The sequence below is a fragment of the Wyeomyia smithii genome, chromosome 2, assembly GCF_029784165.1.
Source record: "Wyeomyia smithii strain HCP4-BCI-WySm-NY-G18 chromosome 2, ASM2978416v1, whole genome shotgun sequence".
Taxonomy (NCBI): Eukaryota; Metazoa; Arthropoda; class Insecta; order Diptera; family Culicidae; genus Wyeomyia; species Wyeomyia smithii.
In genome coordinates, this window is record NC_073695.1 from 213,403,537 (window position 1) to 213,421,449 (window position 17,913).

The window sequence follows — 17,913 nt, forward strand, 5'->3', positions numbered from 1 at the left end:
GCCTGGTAGTGCCCCACGAACTGCTTCGCAAATGGTGATAGTCGACGGCAAAGTATTTGGGAGAGTACCTTGTAGGCGGCGTTCAACAGAGTGATTGCCCGGTAATTGCAGTACTCCAGTTTGTCGCCCTTTTTGTAGATGGGACACACAATACCCTCCATCCACTCCTCCGGTACTCGTTCTTCCTCCCAAACCTTGACAATGACCCAGTGTACGGCTCTAGCCAGTGTTTCTCCACCGTATTTCAATAGCTCGCTGGGAAGTTGGTCCACTCCAGCAGCTTTACTGTTTTTCAGCCGACCAATCTCCTCCTCCACCTCCAGAAGATCGGGGGCTGGAATTCTAATGTCTTCTGCTCGTGCACCAAGATCAATTCCCATACCGTCCTCGCGCTCTACTGCATCGCCGTTTAGATGCTCGTCGAAGTGCTGTCTCCACCTTTCGATCACCTCACACTCGTCTGTTAGGAGGTTGCCGTCCAAGCTCCTGCACATATCGGCTTGCGGCACAAAGCCTTTGCGGGAGCTGTTCAGCTTCTGGTAGAACTTCCGAGTGTCGTTAGCTTGGTACAGCTCTTCCATCGCTACGCGATCTCGGTCCTCTTGCTGGCGCTTCTTCCTTCGGAGGACTGAGTTTTGGCTGTTCCGTGCCTGTCGGTATCGTTCCACGTTCGCTCTCGTACGGTGTTGCAGCATTCTCGCCCGTGCTGCATTCTTCTCGACTAACCGTTTGCATTCGCCGTCAAACCAGTCATTTCTATGATTCGGGGCCCTTGTACCTAGTAGCGCTACTGCAGTGCTACCTATGGCGGATCGGATGCAGCCATCTTCAAGGGTAGCTGCGCCAAGCTGCTCTTCCGTAGGTAGCACTGCCTCCAGCTGCTGCGCGTATTCCTGTGCAGCCTCGGCGTCCCGCAGTTGCTCAGTATTTGGTCGCGGCGTTCGACTTTGGCGGTTGTTATACACCGTCGATAGTTTTGAGCGCATGCACACAGCTACTAGGTAGTGGTCCGAATCTATATTCGCACTGCGGTAGGTGCGAACGTTGATGATGTCGGAGAAAAACCTGCCGTCGATTAAAACGTGGTCGATTTGGTTCTCTGTCTGTTGGTCGGGTGATCTCCAGGTGGATTTGTGGATACCTTTGCGGGGGAAGAAGGTACTTCGGACTACCATACCACGGGAGGCCGCAAAGTTTACGCACCGATGGCCGTTATCATTAGACACGGCATGCAGGCTATCTGGTTCGATTACCGGTCTGAACATTGCCTCCTGTCCTACCTTAGTATTCAAGTCCCCAATAATGATCTTCACGTCCCGTCGCGGGCAGCTATCGTAGACCTGCTCCAGCTGCGCGTAGAACGCTTCCTTCTCGTCGTCGGGTCTTCCTTCATGTGGGCAGTGCACGTTGATGATGCTGTAGTTGAAGAACCGGCCCTTTATTCTCAACTTGCACATCCTTGCGTTGATCGGCTGCCACCCTATCACGCGTTAGCGCATCTTACCCAGTACTATGAAGCCGGTTCCCAGCTCGCTGGTGGTACCACAACTCTGGTAGGAAGTAGCCGCCCGGTGCCCGCTTTTCCATACCTTCTGTCCTGTCCAACAAAGTTCCTGCAGCGCTACGACTTCGAAGTTGCGTGGATGTAGTTCATCATATAATATCCTGTCGCATCCTGGAAAGCAGAGCGATTTGCAGTTCCATGTCCCAAGTTTCCAATCGTAGTCCTTATTTCATTGCCTAGGTCCATGCCGATTGTTCCGATCCGTATTATCTCTTACGTTGTTTGTAACATGTTGTTTTCCGGGGCGGCTCGTTGGGCCTTCCCCAACCCCCTGTCTCGCCGGGGGACCATCGTGTCAGCTCTGTTTAGAGTCCCACGCTGCCACCAGGACGTTGATCAGCCGCTCCTAACATGGAGAACAGACGCTGTTTTGAGCCGCACCATCTTGGTGAACAGACGCTCGGGTTGGCGAAACATTTCCTCTACCGCCGGAATATGGTTAACGCGCCAATGATCGCGTCGCACCTTCTCACTTAGCTATTGTCGGATGACAACATTGCCCAGGCAACACTAACCAGTTGTATCCATGTTTCAACCGGCAGTCTAGTGTAATCATATGACTCGTGGAGGTGTGAGATAGGAACTTGTGAGGGCCGAAGCTATGTTTGACGCTCCTTCCAGGTTGTCAACTCACCATTTGATGCCCACTTTTTCAATCTGCTCTGCTGACATAACTGTCAGAACGAATAAACCTTTTTATACGCCAGAATCTCTGCTCCCATGACAAATACTGAAAATATGTATACAGTTTGTTTCATGCGAGATTACCCTGTCTAGCTCTGTAGAAGTGTAAATAACCCCCTAGCCCGGTGCCGCCTTTAGATGGTCTTCAGTCAAACCTCTAAAAAGCTTCGATCAATACTTGAAAAATGTTTATAAAGTTTCATAGTGATTTTTTCGAAGTCCGTCTAGAGCACTAGAGGGTTAAACCATGTGATTTTTTTTCTGTTGCCAATATCGAACCATGCCAAAAATCAACGTTTTTTTTTCATAATTTTTTTTTTACTTCCTAAGGTTCTTTGAAATGAGTGCCAACATTTAATAAGGTCTGTATTTGCTAATCCAATAAGTTATCTCTTGTATTCTACATTTTTCAATTCTCATTTTACTCAACTTTCTGGTCCTTTCTTTCGTCTCCTTAACAGATATTTCAATCCGTTAGCAAGGCTATGGCTTCGGTTTTCCGGGATGCGAGCAAGATAACTGTCATTGATTGTCTTTGAAAAAAAGTTACTCGACAGAGGGTGGTCTTTTTGCCAATTTCAGAACAAGACCTTTGTTTATTGGATACATACATTGAGTCAATTTCTTTTAGTAGACAAGACAATTGCGAGACTAACGCTACGATTTCATTGATACTAACCGTCTCTCCCAAGACGAAATACGAACATATGACAGTTAATTTGCTAGACCAGCTGAGCTTTTAAAAAATTTTTACAATGCAAATTGAGCAAAACTGTGAAAAACACAATCCAAGTACAATTTTTATAATTATGAAATTTAAATAAATTTTAATGAAATACCCGTTAAAAAATTTTGACAGATGGTATTATACGCATGTATCAACTAAATCGGGTGTTTGTGCAATCGACATATTGATCAGTCAATTTCGTCAAACCACGTAGGTATGTTGACTATTTTTGTCACCTGATTTCTTGGATAATAAAATCAGTTCTCGTAAGATGTGAATTTAATCTGTTATAAGATCGCTTTATTATATAAAGTAAAATCGGATAATATTTTTTATGTTGATTAAAAAGCAAACGAAATAGGATTTCGTAGTGTTTTTCAAAATGGTTCCAGGAGTAGAAGCAGCATACGATTTTTCGTCGGATAATTCTATATATTTCAAGTAAGTAAAAACACATTCTTGAGTATTTTACAATTACAGTTGCATGAATTGTTTATGTGACTTCTTTAATCATTAACAGAGCACAGACAAATTTCCTGCTGCACTTCTACATTTCGTAAAAGATGTATTTTGTCTTTCATCTCAGGTAAGAGAATTTATTATATAATGATAATGAGTACGATTGTGATCTATTAATCCTAAACAAGAACAATCTGAATATTGGGAAACCTTTGATGATTCTTTAACCGAATAAATTGTTTTGTTTTGTTCAGATGCTTGAAACAGAAACCGTTTATCGACAGGGCACTGTAAAGTTACCGAGATCGGTGCTGATTCAAAGCCCTTATTCAACTCCCGGCTGTACAAGCAACAGCTAAAGCTCAACCGGCTGGTACGATAACTTTAATAAGAGGATTACCCGGTCCAGAGGTGCTGAACTGAAGGTATGGATCGGCTGCGATGTAAGTTAAAATATAAGTTCAAATTAAAACTCAACTTCCAAATTACTTCTTTGTTTTTTAACTCTATACATGGATTAATCAGCCTATTTAGTATACTTGAATAAAAAATAATCTCTCTACTAATCTGCATATTCAATCTGATTTAATTGGATTTAGAATATGATCCACCGATTTCTCAACCTATTTCGTATGGTTCAGACAATTTTATCACCAGACTAATCTTCTTGTTTCGTCTGGATTCGTATATGGGCTCGAACGAAATCACCCTAAAATCACTCGATTTGGTTGGGTTTCGTCGACCGATTTCGTATACTGATCAATCAGTAAACCCCCCTGTTAAAATCCCATAAGAGTTGTTGCAACAATCAGTTGATTCGTCGGAATCGAAATCGGGGAATATGGGAAAAATAAAAAAAAATAGGAGGGTCTTTTTATGTGGTAATCTGTAGTGTAAGGCGCAACAAAGAATTTCAGTTTGTTTAGTTACATGTGGCACTTATAGAGCCTGACTACATAGCCCGTTGCCTAAGGACCTTTAACATCGAATGGACTGATTGTGATTGTGACCAAAATTCGAACACACAAGCAGAGGTGCTTGTCACGCTGGACTCTAAAACCTTGCGGTCGCCAAGCTCCCCATATGATGTCCTTACGTGTAATGCAGAACACGACGTCAATGGACCAGAGTTGATCTGCGATAACGCACACACATATGAAATTTGACAGCAGTGAATCCCCTCTGATTATGCCATTTCAATATCTGGTATCACGAAAAACCAGCAAATCTTGTTAAAATTTCATTTCAATTTCATCCTAGTCTAGCACACCGAAATTGTTCGATTATTTTGATTATTTCCCAGCAGATGGAGTCGCCTGGAAGGATTTTAAAACCCGTCTATATCTTTCAACTCTCAGCATAAAACCACTACACCTTAACTGATTTGACATTTTTCTTTCACATCGTTCGCTAAAGTAGACCTCATGTCTGTGATCAGCTCACTAATTGGGGTCGCATACGAACGCACACCAGTTTAGGTCTGCAAGAGCTGAGCAAAGAGCGGCAACCTGTGCTCTCCCTGCTCAAAACACTTGCGCAAAGCGTACCATGCTCGCGTATGACTGAAATGGCACTATTTGGTAGTGGGCCGGTGATAAGCGCAGGTGAAAACGAGCTAACCATCTGTACGCGAGTCGATAGAAGCAAGACGCCGCGAGAGTTCACGATAGCGCTATTTGCCGGAGCCGCTGCTACTGTGTGCAATCGTGAGCGAGGCTAGAAGGAAGCTCGCTACTTTCAGTTTCACCGAGGCCGCGGACAGTTCAGTATCCGATTTTCCGGAGATTTTGTCAGAAGTAAAAGTTATTTGAAGTATCAACTTCTAGGTTTATTGTCCGTCGTCGATTGCTACAGGCGGAAAACCTTGTTATCGGTGTGCTGGCCAGTTGTGTGCCGTAGAAAAGTGCTGTCACAAACGCAAAATTGCTGTGCAACAGCGAAGGGGCCAGCGACGGTGGACATTTTTAATGCAGACCCGTGAAAATCCGGAAAAAAGCTATTGCTAGCCTACTTGGTTTTTCGCTACGGAGACAGTCGGTAGTGTAGCGATCAAAGCAAATCGTGGTAGCAGAATATAGCCCAATCCCTTTTCCGGTGCGCTTGAAGTGCAAAGTGTACGCAGTTTTGACGGACAAATTCCGGATCAGAACAGTTTCCAGTCGATTTCCCCGTGTGTTTCACTATTCGTCATTTTGGTAGAGAGTGGCCATAGCTGTCATAGCAACGCCTGCCGCACACCCCGCATGCTCAACGCTTCCGTTTCGTTCGGGTATTAGCAAGGCGTGTGTGCTGAGGAGCAAGACGCGAAGCAAAAATAATAAAATATCCGAACGAGCCACGATTGCGAACTGTCAAGTGTGTGCGTGAAACACACGGTAAAGAGCAAAATCCATTGTTTCATATTTTCTTCTCTGTCGTTTATTTTGCCGTGCGAAAGCAAGAAGAAAAGTATAATTGGAGATAGAAAAAAGTTGTGTCGAGGGAAAAAACAAAATAAATTAATACATGAAAGTAAAGCAGCGAATCATAGAAGAAAGTCGCGTGTGAGAAGTAGTGTCTGTCTGAAGCATATTAGCGAAAAAATAAGTGAAAACAATACAAGTTGCAAGTGGATAAGGTGTTAGACGAAAAAGCCAAAAAGTCAGCCATCTAGCCTAGCTTTTAAAAGGAGTGTTCTGCATTTTAGCAGCTCCCGACAGGTCGCCGCTCGTTTTTGTCCTCCGGTAGTTTTTTGCTCGTCGTGCTTCCCGTGTAGTGTCACCGCGCCGTTAGTCAGCTCCAAAGTTGTCAGTGATTATCCAACGTATTCTTCTTGCAAAGCGGTAACAAAACAAAGCGAATCAATGATCATGGCGTTCAACGGAAACGGTGCCGGCGGTGGCCAAGACGGGCCGCACAACAAGCGCCTCTGCACCGGTCAGGAGATGATCGAGACGGTTCCACTCAACAGTCGGGTAGGTGCATTGTTTTGATAGTTATCCTAGGCAAGATTGTTCTGTATCGTCTGTAGTTAGTTCTAACCTGGCTCAGAATGGTTCCGTTTAAGTGGGTGGAAAAATTCGCCTGTTCGGGAGGGGTTGAGAGAAAAGAAGATTGTGGAATTTCGAAATGTCAAATATCGAAACATTCCACTTGAGCGTTATAGAGCAAGGAATCCAAATTATTCACGTTTTCCTTGCACAGGGACGGAATGTTTCATTCATTGAAGGAATCAGACGACCGTCGATCCCCGTTCTAGTTGCCTTGGTGGGATATTGTATACACCGCCTTGTAGTGGGTTGGGAAATAATAGCAGGTTCGGACGATTCGCTTTTCCACAACTCGTTATTGCATTTTAACCGGAAAGTGTTTTGGTGGTGTTTGTCAGGTTTTTTATGTGTTGGCTCGTGGCAGCGAACGGAAACAGGTTGGTTGGTTTATCAGCGTTGCCAATGTTTTCTTTCCATCGGAAAGTGGCTATCGGAGGTTGATTTATTAACGTTCAAATTGCATTGAAGGTTATTATGAAGTATACCTATATAGACACCAGAATATGCTAAACTATAATCATAGAGACAGTTTCAAATAAAAAAAAACAACGTTTTATTGAATAAAGTTTCCTTTGCTTGAAATGTAGGTATACAACATTTAGGAAAGTCTGGCATGTTTTAGTAAATCCGTGAAAAATAATCTAAACTCGTGTGTTTATACTGACATAATGCGTTGAAACGACTAAAAGTTGATATCCTTACAGTGAAATCAGTTGAAAATTGAAACTTGATACTTGTACTCAATTGTAAATGGAATCCTTGTTTCCTTTAAATATATTATGAAAATGAAAAATATTACATTATGTTTGAAAGTTTGATTTTTTTTTATTAGTGTTTACTCTCTAAACAATTATTAATATTTAAATGAGATTGTTTTGCATAAAATATACAACCACTTAAAGCTCTATACTGCCGCTATTCGCATAACAGTCCTATGTTTTCTTGTTTTTTGGGGAAATGGGTCCATTTTGGCATGCTCTACAAGAGTAGCCATTAAAATCGAGGTTTTGGGAATCAAACCTCACTTTTTTAATGGCTATTCTTGAAAAACATGCCAAAATGGACCCATTTTCGCAGAATTTACACAGGACTGGCAACTTTTACATAGGACTATTATGCGAATAGCGGCAGTATAAAGGATTTTCTTGTTTTCTTGGTTAAAAAAACGAAAAGCTTGTAACCGGATGAAAACTGCAGAATAAATTATGTTAAATGAATTACCGAGGCGTTATTTATTTTTAAACGGTTCATTAGTGCTAAACGGATTTTTTTTAGCATAAGAGGCTAATATGGAAATATCTACTGTAGAGTAAGGACGAACAAAGGTATGCATTGGCCTTTTCAAAATATACGAGCAAAATAAACTGGACACATTGCATGAGTTTGCAGCATTATAACATCAGTTGATCGCACATGTAAACACAAAAGATTCCGTGTGTATAGTGCGAAGTTATGGGGCGAGTTGTGTTTTGAGCTGTTTTGATCTAGTTTTCTCAGTTTTGGGAATCGTGATGTACCTATTAGGACCTACAGAAACTCAAAAATAACAGAAGCAAAAACTCTTGTTTAATTGTAGGGTAAATTTGTTTTGCCAAAAATCTCTTGGTGATTGTCATAGAAATCAAACCAGTTGAAGTTATTGTGAGGCAAGAGTACGCAGAAACCGCGGAGCAAAAGTACGCACTGCAGCCGTAAGAAAAGAAAAATGTTTTAACAATTTTAAATAACGAGAAGAAGAATGTTTAACAATTTCAAATAACGAAGTTGATGAGCATGAATTGCCGAAACTAGTGGTAGAAATAAAGATAAAACTTTTAATGCATTTACCTAATATTGTTATTTTTATCATTTGAGCAGTTCCCAGACTGAAATGAAAATTTGGACGCATTTTCCACTCTACCAAATTGTAATTTTTATAAGAGTTAACCACTGTCGTAGAACAAGTTATATTTCGTTTTGTCTAAAGCCGATTTTCACAGGAAAAAATTACCATCACTTGTCAATTCACACCATAACTATAAGATATAGCAGACATTTCGATAAAAAATGAAGATGGAGGTCCAAATCCAAATTTCGCTGACCCATTTTCCGTCGATATGCAGTATAACCTATAACCCAACTTTGAACTTATATGGTTTTGGTAATAATCATCCATTCCCAAAATAGTTTTTAGTTTTAAAATTATACAACAGATGCCACAGAAAGCTACATTTGTGGCATCTGTTGAATAATTCAGTTTTGTATTTTTGACTTAATAATACACAAGATCACCAAGGCCGATACAAATTTCATTTTAATTCTATGTCATTCAATTTTATGTTGAAGGGGGCCCCCTTCCAAAATGTTGAAAATTGGAAGGAGAAGAAAAAAAAGTTCAAGCCGTTTTGTTAATATGTGTTATTGGCTTTCGGCAGCGTATATGCTTAATTTAACAACAAACAAGTCTAGTGAAAGTGGCATCAAAAGACAAGCCAAACGATTAATAATGATTATAATGTGATATTTTTCAACATACTTTTACATGCAAGTTATAAACGTCGTAACTTGCACAATTTTTTTATGAAAGTTATTCCTTTTTTTTCTTCTCAGTGTTATTTATTTTTCGCCCTCCACTTACCTAACTTTGATAACCGTGGACATATTCTAACGTTTGCGTTGAAAAAATGAACAAAATTCGACGATTTTTCATGGGTTTACCTTTACACACACTAACGAAACTACGCATGCAGCATCAATCATATTAAATCATGAGTCAGCAGAAAAAAAGTGACAGTAGTACTCTAACCGTGATGGCGAAAACAGTGAAGCTACTCCGTTCAGAAGTGTGCGCGTTCAAAAAACGGTACCCCGTCGCGTCGAAAAAGGACATCGTGCGGCAACTCCTGGGCACCGGATACGCCCGTTCCGGCATCTACAACATCTTGGCATAACAATCAGAGCATTGAAAGGAAACCCGGTTCCGGACGGCCAACGACCCTGAGCGACGAGAAGCTCTAAAGAATGCTGAAGAGGAAGACCGATGGAAAAGTGGCTACATCGCTTCGTACGCTTAGCCAGGAGGTCGGTGAAACCGGCTGAACAGTGAAAAGTACCTGGCGAACATGGACATACATGTCAGGACGCAGCAGTCCTGTCTACTAGTATCGGAGCTGCAGGCAATGACGCAGTGACAGCGGCTGAATAAGATGGTCAAGTCGATTTTCCCGGCAAATCACGACGTGGCGGTGTTGATGGACGACGAGACCTGTCTCACCCTGAATGGCAACAACTGGTAGGACACTTCGTATTTTACCTCTCCCACGAAAAAAGTGAGCACCGAGGTGAAGTTTTTTCACACACCAAGTTCCCCCAGAAGGAGCTGCTGTAGCTAACAATCAGCGAGAAGGGATGTCAAAGTTGCTCTTCTTTCGCTCCGGACTGGCCGTGAACGAAGAAATTTATAGTACAAAGTGCCTGCCGTAAGATGCGTCGTTCATCAAGAAATACCAAAAGGCCGAAGACGCGGTGTTTTGGCTGGATCTGGCGTCGGCCACTACTCGAAGCGATCGTTGGATAAGATGGAGCTGCTGAATATCGATGTGGTACCCAAGTTGGCGGACCCGCCCAACGTTCCCAAGTTGCGTCCCATCGAGGATTTCTGAAGCATAAGATCTACTCCAACAATTTTGTTGTGAAAACTGAGGAGGAATTTATAAATAAAACGACGAAAGAGTTTACAAACGTGCCGCACATATTCGTCCGCCATGGCGAATGTTTCGGTTAACTGCCGGAAGGCCGCACGCAAGGACGTAGAATTTGTTTGTGAGGATGCTAACATGATTATCTTCCATGGGAAATTTATCAAACTCAATTATCTGTCTTAGTTATTTTCTTGTCATCTTCCAAAAAAGTGCATTTTTTCAACACAGACGTTACAGACTCGATTATCATGAAATTTGCCCAATATTTCGCAATTCGTAGAGTCTTTTTGGAGAATGTACCTCTACGGGCCATATCAAATCTAAAAGATCTTAAATTACGAATGGAAAAATCCGAGAAAATTTTTAGAAATGAGCAATTGAAAACGTACAGTGAATAGTTGGTTGTAGATCGCCTCCTTTATTATAGCCCGATCGATTTTGAAACGAGAACTTATTCAAAACAGAATATTTAGCTAATCTGGTAAGCTAACTTTAGCTTTAACTCTTTTTAAGGCCGTAAAAATAGCGCTGGGAACCGACACACGTTCAGTAAAACGTAAATAAAATGTAGAAATTATTCCTTAATTAACATTGTGCACTTTTAGTAGCTTTAGAAAACTTGGAGTGTTGCAAGATTAGAAGTCATTGTTCAAGCGAAATTCATAAACAGTATTGTTGGTGTAGCAAAAAAAAAAAATTTCGTTGATGGCAATATAGTTGCCACTACCTTATAAAGGCTTAAGCCAAGGCATTTTTTAATATTTAGTGCACGGAAGCTTAGAGATAAGTATAAGCAGAAAAAGGTGAACTCAGAAGCTGTGCCTAGTGTACTCTGGAAAACAAATCTTTGACCAGATGAAAGCCGTTTGTATCGGAAAAAAGCAGAGCAAAGCCTTGGTGCTACGTTCCAATTCGGGACTTGATCTTCTGTTTATTAATACACAGACGAGCCGAGACTCGAACCTACGACGACTGGCTTGTTGAAATATATTTTTGTAATAGTTGAAGATTATACGGTCTAAGAACGAAAAACTTCCACCACTGACTCCGAATTTTAACTTCTAACTCAGGTACTTAACTGTACTTAGTTTTGAAGGTAAATTTGGCATCCTATTCTTCGTTCAGTTTTTTGAGTTCTTATAAAACAAAAATTAAAAAAAATATCTTGAGTCAAATGGTCTTTAGACCAGTGGAAAAATACGATTTCCACTGAAGACATGTTGAAACAATCAATTTTAATCTTTTTTTCTTGTATGGACTTCCTCACTGCGACCAGAATCGTTGATCTATTGTGAGATGTTATGCTTCATCGCGCACTTCTATTACGAGCAATTACCGCTATTGAGAAGTGGTATGCTTATTATTTATCCGTGCTTGTGTGTAATATTTTTTTATCCTATCTTTTACACACTTACTCTGCTCTACTATACCGAGCGTTGTTCCTCCTGTCGAATTCCCTGGAGAAGTTTCGTTGTGTGTCCTTCTGGCCAGTTTCATTGATAAGAGCGACTTATTTTTGTTAAGAAAAAGTCACGCAAAGGTACCATAGATTTCAGCGTAAAGGAAAGGTAAATGGTGGGGAAGCCTGAGAATAAACCCATGTTCAGGCCCTTTTCGACATCGAATGGCCTGATTCTACTAAGATTCGAACCCACGACCATCCGCTTGACAAAGCGGATTCTGTAACCTTGCGGTTACGTAGCTCCCCTTTTTTTTAATCGAATAGTAGGATGATCTGGCTGGATGTTGCTGATATATTTGGATATCAATTATTGAATTTTGAAAGCAGTACTTTTAGTGCCACTACAGTTAATAATCGAAGCTGTTAAAGGTCTTCAATTCAATCCATTTTGTTTCATTGATTAGATCAAATTAGAACGTAGCTTTGTAAATTTGAATGTGGCGTATCTCTTCACGAAGAACGGAGTAGTTTTTCAGTTGCAATTTTCTGATTTTTTTGATTGAAATAGACGAAGTCAAGATTCTTAAATCATGAGGTATTATAGAACGAAAGGACTGAGAATTTTAAATTTCGCGGGAAATTCCATCCTGGGACGTCCCGGGAAGAACGCTTTAAATATAAGCTTATTTTGAATGGCGACATAATTGTGATAAATGAATACTATCTAAATTATAAAACTCATTACCACGTTTGTTTCCATGGTAACTTATATCTATACTATAGGTGAGTTTAGCGCTCATTTCAAGATCGCTTGACAAAGTATTTTTTTTTTCAATTCTTTTAGTACCAATATTTAGTGGTTAATTTGTGGTTTCGAAATCCAATTTGTGGTAATTTGTGGTTGAGTACTTTCTAAGAAATTTTCAGATAACTGAGTCAAGCCATCTCTGAAAATGATTTCGCTTCAAATACATCAATCGAAAGCTCTTAATTCGTGGTTCACGAAAATGTAGTTTTTGTAGGCATACTTCATAATAAAATAATTAAACTATTATTTAAATTTTTGAACATTGTTTACCTCTTGTTGTCAACACCGACCGTACGCGGAGCTGGTAGACCATCAAGATGATTTTTTCTCAGAAAGCTTTCGTGTAGCGATGAGTATGGTGAAACTAGAGATACTCAGAGGGAGAGATATGCGGTGAGCCAAACGAACTGTCAAAATTGGAGCCAAACGAACAAGAAAGGTAACTCCACATTGAGAGGTATTGCAATCAGGTACAAAAAAGAACGTGTTTATTTCTATACGATTTTTTGTTCTATTGCCAATGAATGAATTAAGAATGCTGTGAGTGATTTTTACCCGGAGTTCAATAAACCTTGTGTATAGGTAACAAAATAAGTGAAGGTGAAGTATGTATAAACATAAACATAAAATATATCACCTTAACAGTTTTTGCGAAGCACTTCACTATTCTTAAGTACATTCACCGTCACCACCGATTATACAAGTCGAATGTTAGTCAACATTGCGCTTTGAGAAGAGATCTGGTACCTCTGACATATGTAACCCAGTTGCCGAATTGGCGATTTTTTTCACCGCGAATCTCTTCCTCTGAGTATTTCTAGGTGAAACAGTATGTAAACAGCAGGGATACTATATGTGCAGATTTGCTGCGAAATGCAAATGTTGATCAATTAGCAGATATTTGTAGTTGACAAGCCCCCGTGTGTTTTACGTAAATTTCCTCAAAATAAGTGAAGTTTTATGTAGAAATGCGAGCGTAATTTTCTCGATCTTCGGTCGAATCATTTCCGGAAATGTAGTTTTGCCGTTTACCGATTGTTTGAAAAAAAAAACCTAAATTAATACACCTAGGGGTGTGATCTGGTCTTTCTCATACAAAATCTATTATATGTTGAAATCTGTTAGCACATACGTTTTAACTCTTGGAATAAATTACAGCCTGATAATAACAAAGAACAATTTTTTGTTTCAATAAATATAATAATATTTTGGTAACCAACTACGCAACTGTATTCGACTGTTGGGTATTTTAGAAACCGGAATGATGCCTGAAGGTCGGGAATGGGCCTTAGAACTGTAGGGAACGGTTGAAACGCATGGTAAATGCCCAAACGTGTGAGTCCTGACTAGAATTAAAATTCGATATTTTCTCGTCTCAAGGAATATGCTACTACAACTACCCCCTGAATAATAAAACAAAAAAGCTTTCAACGGCAGCGACAACTGTATGTCGTATACAGTAAGGTCGCTTTTTACGCGTTTTTTTTTACGCGGGTTGCTTTCCTCCATTACTCAAAAACAGTACAAGATATCGACCTCATTTCAATCACGTTTTCCGTTTTAGGCCACGAGTGATCATATATCAGTTTAAAAAAAAAATCACAATTTTTGGTGTAAATACTCAAAATTTAAAATATTGAATTTTGGTCTCTAGATTGGCCACTATCATATTCAAACGAGGTTTTAACGTTTTAGGACGGTTTTCTTTGTTATATTTGCAACTCAAAAAAGTCGTTTTTTACGCGGGCCCATACAAATTTGGAACGCATCCCCCGCGTGAAAAACGACCTTAGTGTATATGAACGACTGTCGATATGTTCTAGATGACCCACTAGCACTAACACCGCGTACGGTCGGTGTTGACAACAAGAGGTAAACAATGTTCAAAAATTTAAATAATAGTTTTTTAATTATTTTAATATGAACTATGCCTACAAAAACTACATTTTCGTGAACCACAAATTAAGAGCTTTCGATTGATGTATATATCATCGTTGTCCGATTCATTTGAAGCGAAATCATTTTCAGAGATGGCTTGACTCAGTTTTTTGAAAATTTCTCAGAAATTACTCAACCACAAATTACCACAAATTGGATTTCGAAACCACAAATTAACCACTAAATATTGGTGTTAAAAGAATTAAAAAAAAAACTTTGTCAAGCCATCTTGAAATGAGCGAGTTTAGCATATCTTAAACGAAATTATGCACTACTTATCCGAGAGCACACACTTTGCATTAAACTTCTTTCTTTTTTCCCGTTGCTGTTTTCTCTAAGCATAACCTCGATAACAACCAAGGTAGACTGCAGCAATTATGTGAATATGTCTATGTCGTTCACACCATCCTGTCTGGCAACGCTGCGACAAGCAACTGTCTGCTCTGATTCGTAATTCATAGTGAAGCCTCAATCGCACCGGGCGGTGTAGTGCAAACAGGCCGCGAGGACACCCATTATGTAAATATCAATTGAAGCATCACGCGAATAGCGAGGAGCACTTAAAGGACAACACAAAATGCTTGGTGTTTTTTTTCTTCCCCGTTCCACTTGACTAAGAATCGGGTGGGACGAGGGTGTAGGGGCGCTTCAATCCTCGACGATGCATGCTTACCTATTCAAATCGGTCCTGTTATCCCTTGTCTTGCCTCTGCTCCTGCTGCTTAGTTGGTGGCTCGGAAATGGCACACGCGGGACGTTGGCAAAGCTGTTGACAGATCTGCCGGTGGCTGTCATAATGACGGATGCTGTTGATTCGGTTCGTTTACTCATCTCGCGCACGACACGGCAGTAGCACAGCTGGGAATGTGAACAAAAAAGCATAAAAAGCAGGGCGCAACTTGTTGCTGTCTTGGTGCATCCGATGTGTGTAGATAACATTCGTCCCACCTTTGGTAGGCGTATAAATCGATAACGAATCGGAGAAGCTGTGGCACAAGGAAACGCCATAAAACATTGTTTTAGATGACACTTGATTAGGCTCCCAAGGGTATAGTTATTCCGACACATTACGCTGCTATTTCATTTAGACGTGTAATAAGTAACTCGCTTTTGCATTGTTTACCTCAATTCATTGCAAAACCGCCTAGGAACGGATAAAGGCGCGCCGAAATAGAGTGAATATTCATACGATACGATACAGCTACTGAAGGGGAAAAACCAAAACAAAAATTGATAAACATTCTTTTGCTCATACACACTCACTTGACGGTCTTCTTCGATGGTTTCATTTTCGCCGAAGATGGTCACCGCTTACAAATGATATCCTTCTAACCCGAAACTTGTAAGAAATAGGCTGCCTTGGGTGGAAGGACTCAGTGGTTAAGCATATGCAAACACGGTGACTTGTTTGCTTCGGTTTATTTTTTTGTGCTTGTGGCGGTTGTCCTTTGCAGTGGCAGATATCGGATGTGGTAGAAATAAGACAAATTGGAAGCCGTAATCTGGTCAGGAATCCGATTTTCCAAACACGCGACGGCAGGTTTCGGTGTCACGTGCTGTTTGAGGTTTGGTTTGGATTGTGGGGTTGTTCTGCATATTTTTATGCGATTGAATTTCGTTTCGTTTCTTATATCCTGCGCCTAGGTTTTTGTAGTACCTACTGGTTAGCGGTGTTGGATAATTGTACTTAGTTTACTTTTGTGGTCCCTGTGCGTCACCAGCGCTACGTAGCCATACATGCACACTATATTTCCTACCGCCGACACGTCAACGGAAGTGGCGGCCTCGTGCACTGATCTTCTAATTTACTAGAAGTACTTTTCAAACATATCTCTCCTTTAGTAAGGTCCGAACGAGCGGAAGTGAGTTATAACAGCTATATTCAGATCGGAACGTGTTTACTCTTGCAGATTTTTTACATTGAAAATGAATATTTCTATCGCCAACGAGAAAAAAACGAAAGATATTTTGTTCATTAATCGATTTCACTAAACCATCCTATCAACTATTTGTTCTGCTGATTTTGTACTTCAAGCTTTAGGGACATGATTTTGGGAGTTGTGCATGTTCGTTATAGATGTAATCGCGGAGTGAGTTTATTTTCTAAATTTTAAATTGTTTTTTCTTGGAAAAGTTCGCGGATGGTTGTGCGAGGCCGTGATCAAGATTGGCCAGCTGGTTCCTGCTTTGAAATCATCACATTGTTTGGTGATTTTCGGTTATTTTACACCTAAAGAATTGTTAAACATATATACAGAAATGTGCTGAGTGCGAAAAGTGTGAAGTTCCACAAAAAAAAGTGAATTTAATTGTGAAAATTGAATATTATTGCGTTGCTTTTTAGATTCACCAAAGTGTTTATTTTTTCTTGTTTTTTTCTATCGCTGTCTTGGCGACGGTTTGAAAGTGTGGAGTGTGTGGTGTTATTACATACAATAAGGAGAGTGTTTTTCGAGCAGCTGCTCCACATAGTTTTAGTTTTTTGAAATGTTGTATGGATTAAACGAGTGTGTGAAGGCATACATGCATGTTGCCACTGTACTTCTATTTAAAGAAAAGTCCAAAAACGATGAAAACAACTGGAAAATGCAGAGATGAAAGCTAAGTATACGTTTTGTCTTGTCTGTATTGTAAAGTGATATTTTGATGCTTGTTTCTAGTTTTACTTTATGTGAGAAAACAGATACAGAGAGATTTTGATTTCATCGTTGAAATTGTGTGCGCGGTATTTTTTTCCGCAGGGTTTCAGTAACAAGTTTTATTTTTGTCCACAAAGTGTTAGTGTGGTTTGTGGAGTTTGGAGTATGTGTTTCTCAGGAATCATATGCTTTGATTTTTTGATTGTTCTAGCTTTTGACCAGTTGTTTTACATAATTTGTTATATTTATGACTAGTTCGGCACTTTGTCAATAAATTTAAAAATATATTCAGGCTTATATGTATATTTGCTTTTATTAAATTGTTGAGGCTTTGGATGCATGGAACATTGCCAATTTTCATATTTATTAGGCGTATTAGGCGTACATTGTTAGGAGATAATCGACGTAAACGCCGAGTTCCTGCGCGTATGTGTCGGCCGGGGGGATTAAAGCGGTTGTTCGTAACGCTTCGGTGTAAACGCGTATTCAGCCCGGGCGAGTTTTGCTGATATATGGACTTCCGGCGTGTGGTGATTTCGCGAAGTGAACCCAGATATTCCATCATATCTTTCTCATCTTCATCAACGTTAAGTCGGAGACTGCTCGCGCGTTGCATCTAAATTATTACATCGGAAATCGAAGTAGATTTCGTTCAGTCGATAAATATCATTTCAACCTCCGCGTCGGTACCTTCCATGAGGTCGTATTATCTACAGATGGATCAACAACGCGCAATAGTTTAAGGTATAAAGAGCATCACCTTACGAGGAGATATACGGTAATTTGAGGTTATCTCGGTTTAGTCAAAAATCCTGTATCCTCGCGTACGTTTTATTGTTGCGGTGTTACATTGTCAAACTAAATAAGTTCGAATCACATTATGAATATCGTGGCGGATGTAATAAACTTGTAGACGCGGCACTTGTTCCGAAGAACCCGACATTAGCGCATCGTTTACCAAAACGAACCCTGCTGTATACCTT

General features: G+C 40.3%; 1 protein-coding gene across 4 annotated transcripts in view; it reads left to right on the forward strand.

The window, feature by feature from the left end:
• The first annotated feature begins 5,123 nt into the window (after window positions 1–5,123).
• LOC129725205 (heterogeneous nuclear ribonucleoprotein L) overlaps window positions 5,124–17,913 on the forward strand; it is a 314,819-nt gene continuing 302,029 nt past the window's right edge. For 2 of the 4 annotated variants that reach the window (XM_055680750.1, XM_055680751.1), the window contains exon 1: window positions 5,147–6,388. In XM_055680750.1, coding sequence (XP_055536725.1) covers window positions 6,278–6,388 — 111 coding nt within the window. In that variant the 5' untranslated portion in view covers window positions 5,147–6,277. Of the gene's footprint in view, window positions 6,389–17,913 lie in introns of all 4 variants that reach the window. The other 2 variants (XM_055680749.1, XM_055680748.1) reach the window with 2 other exon arrangements.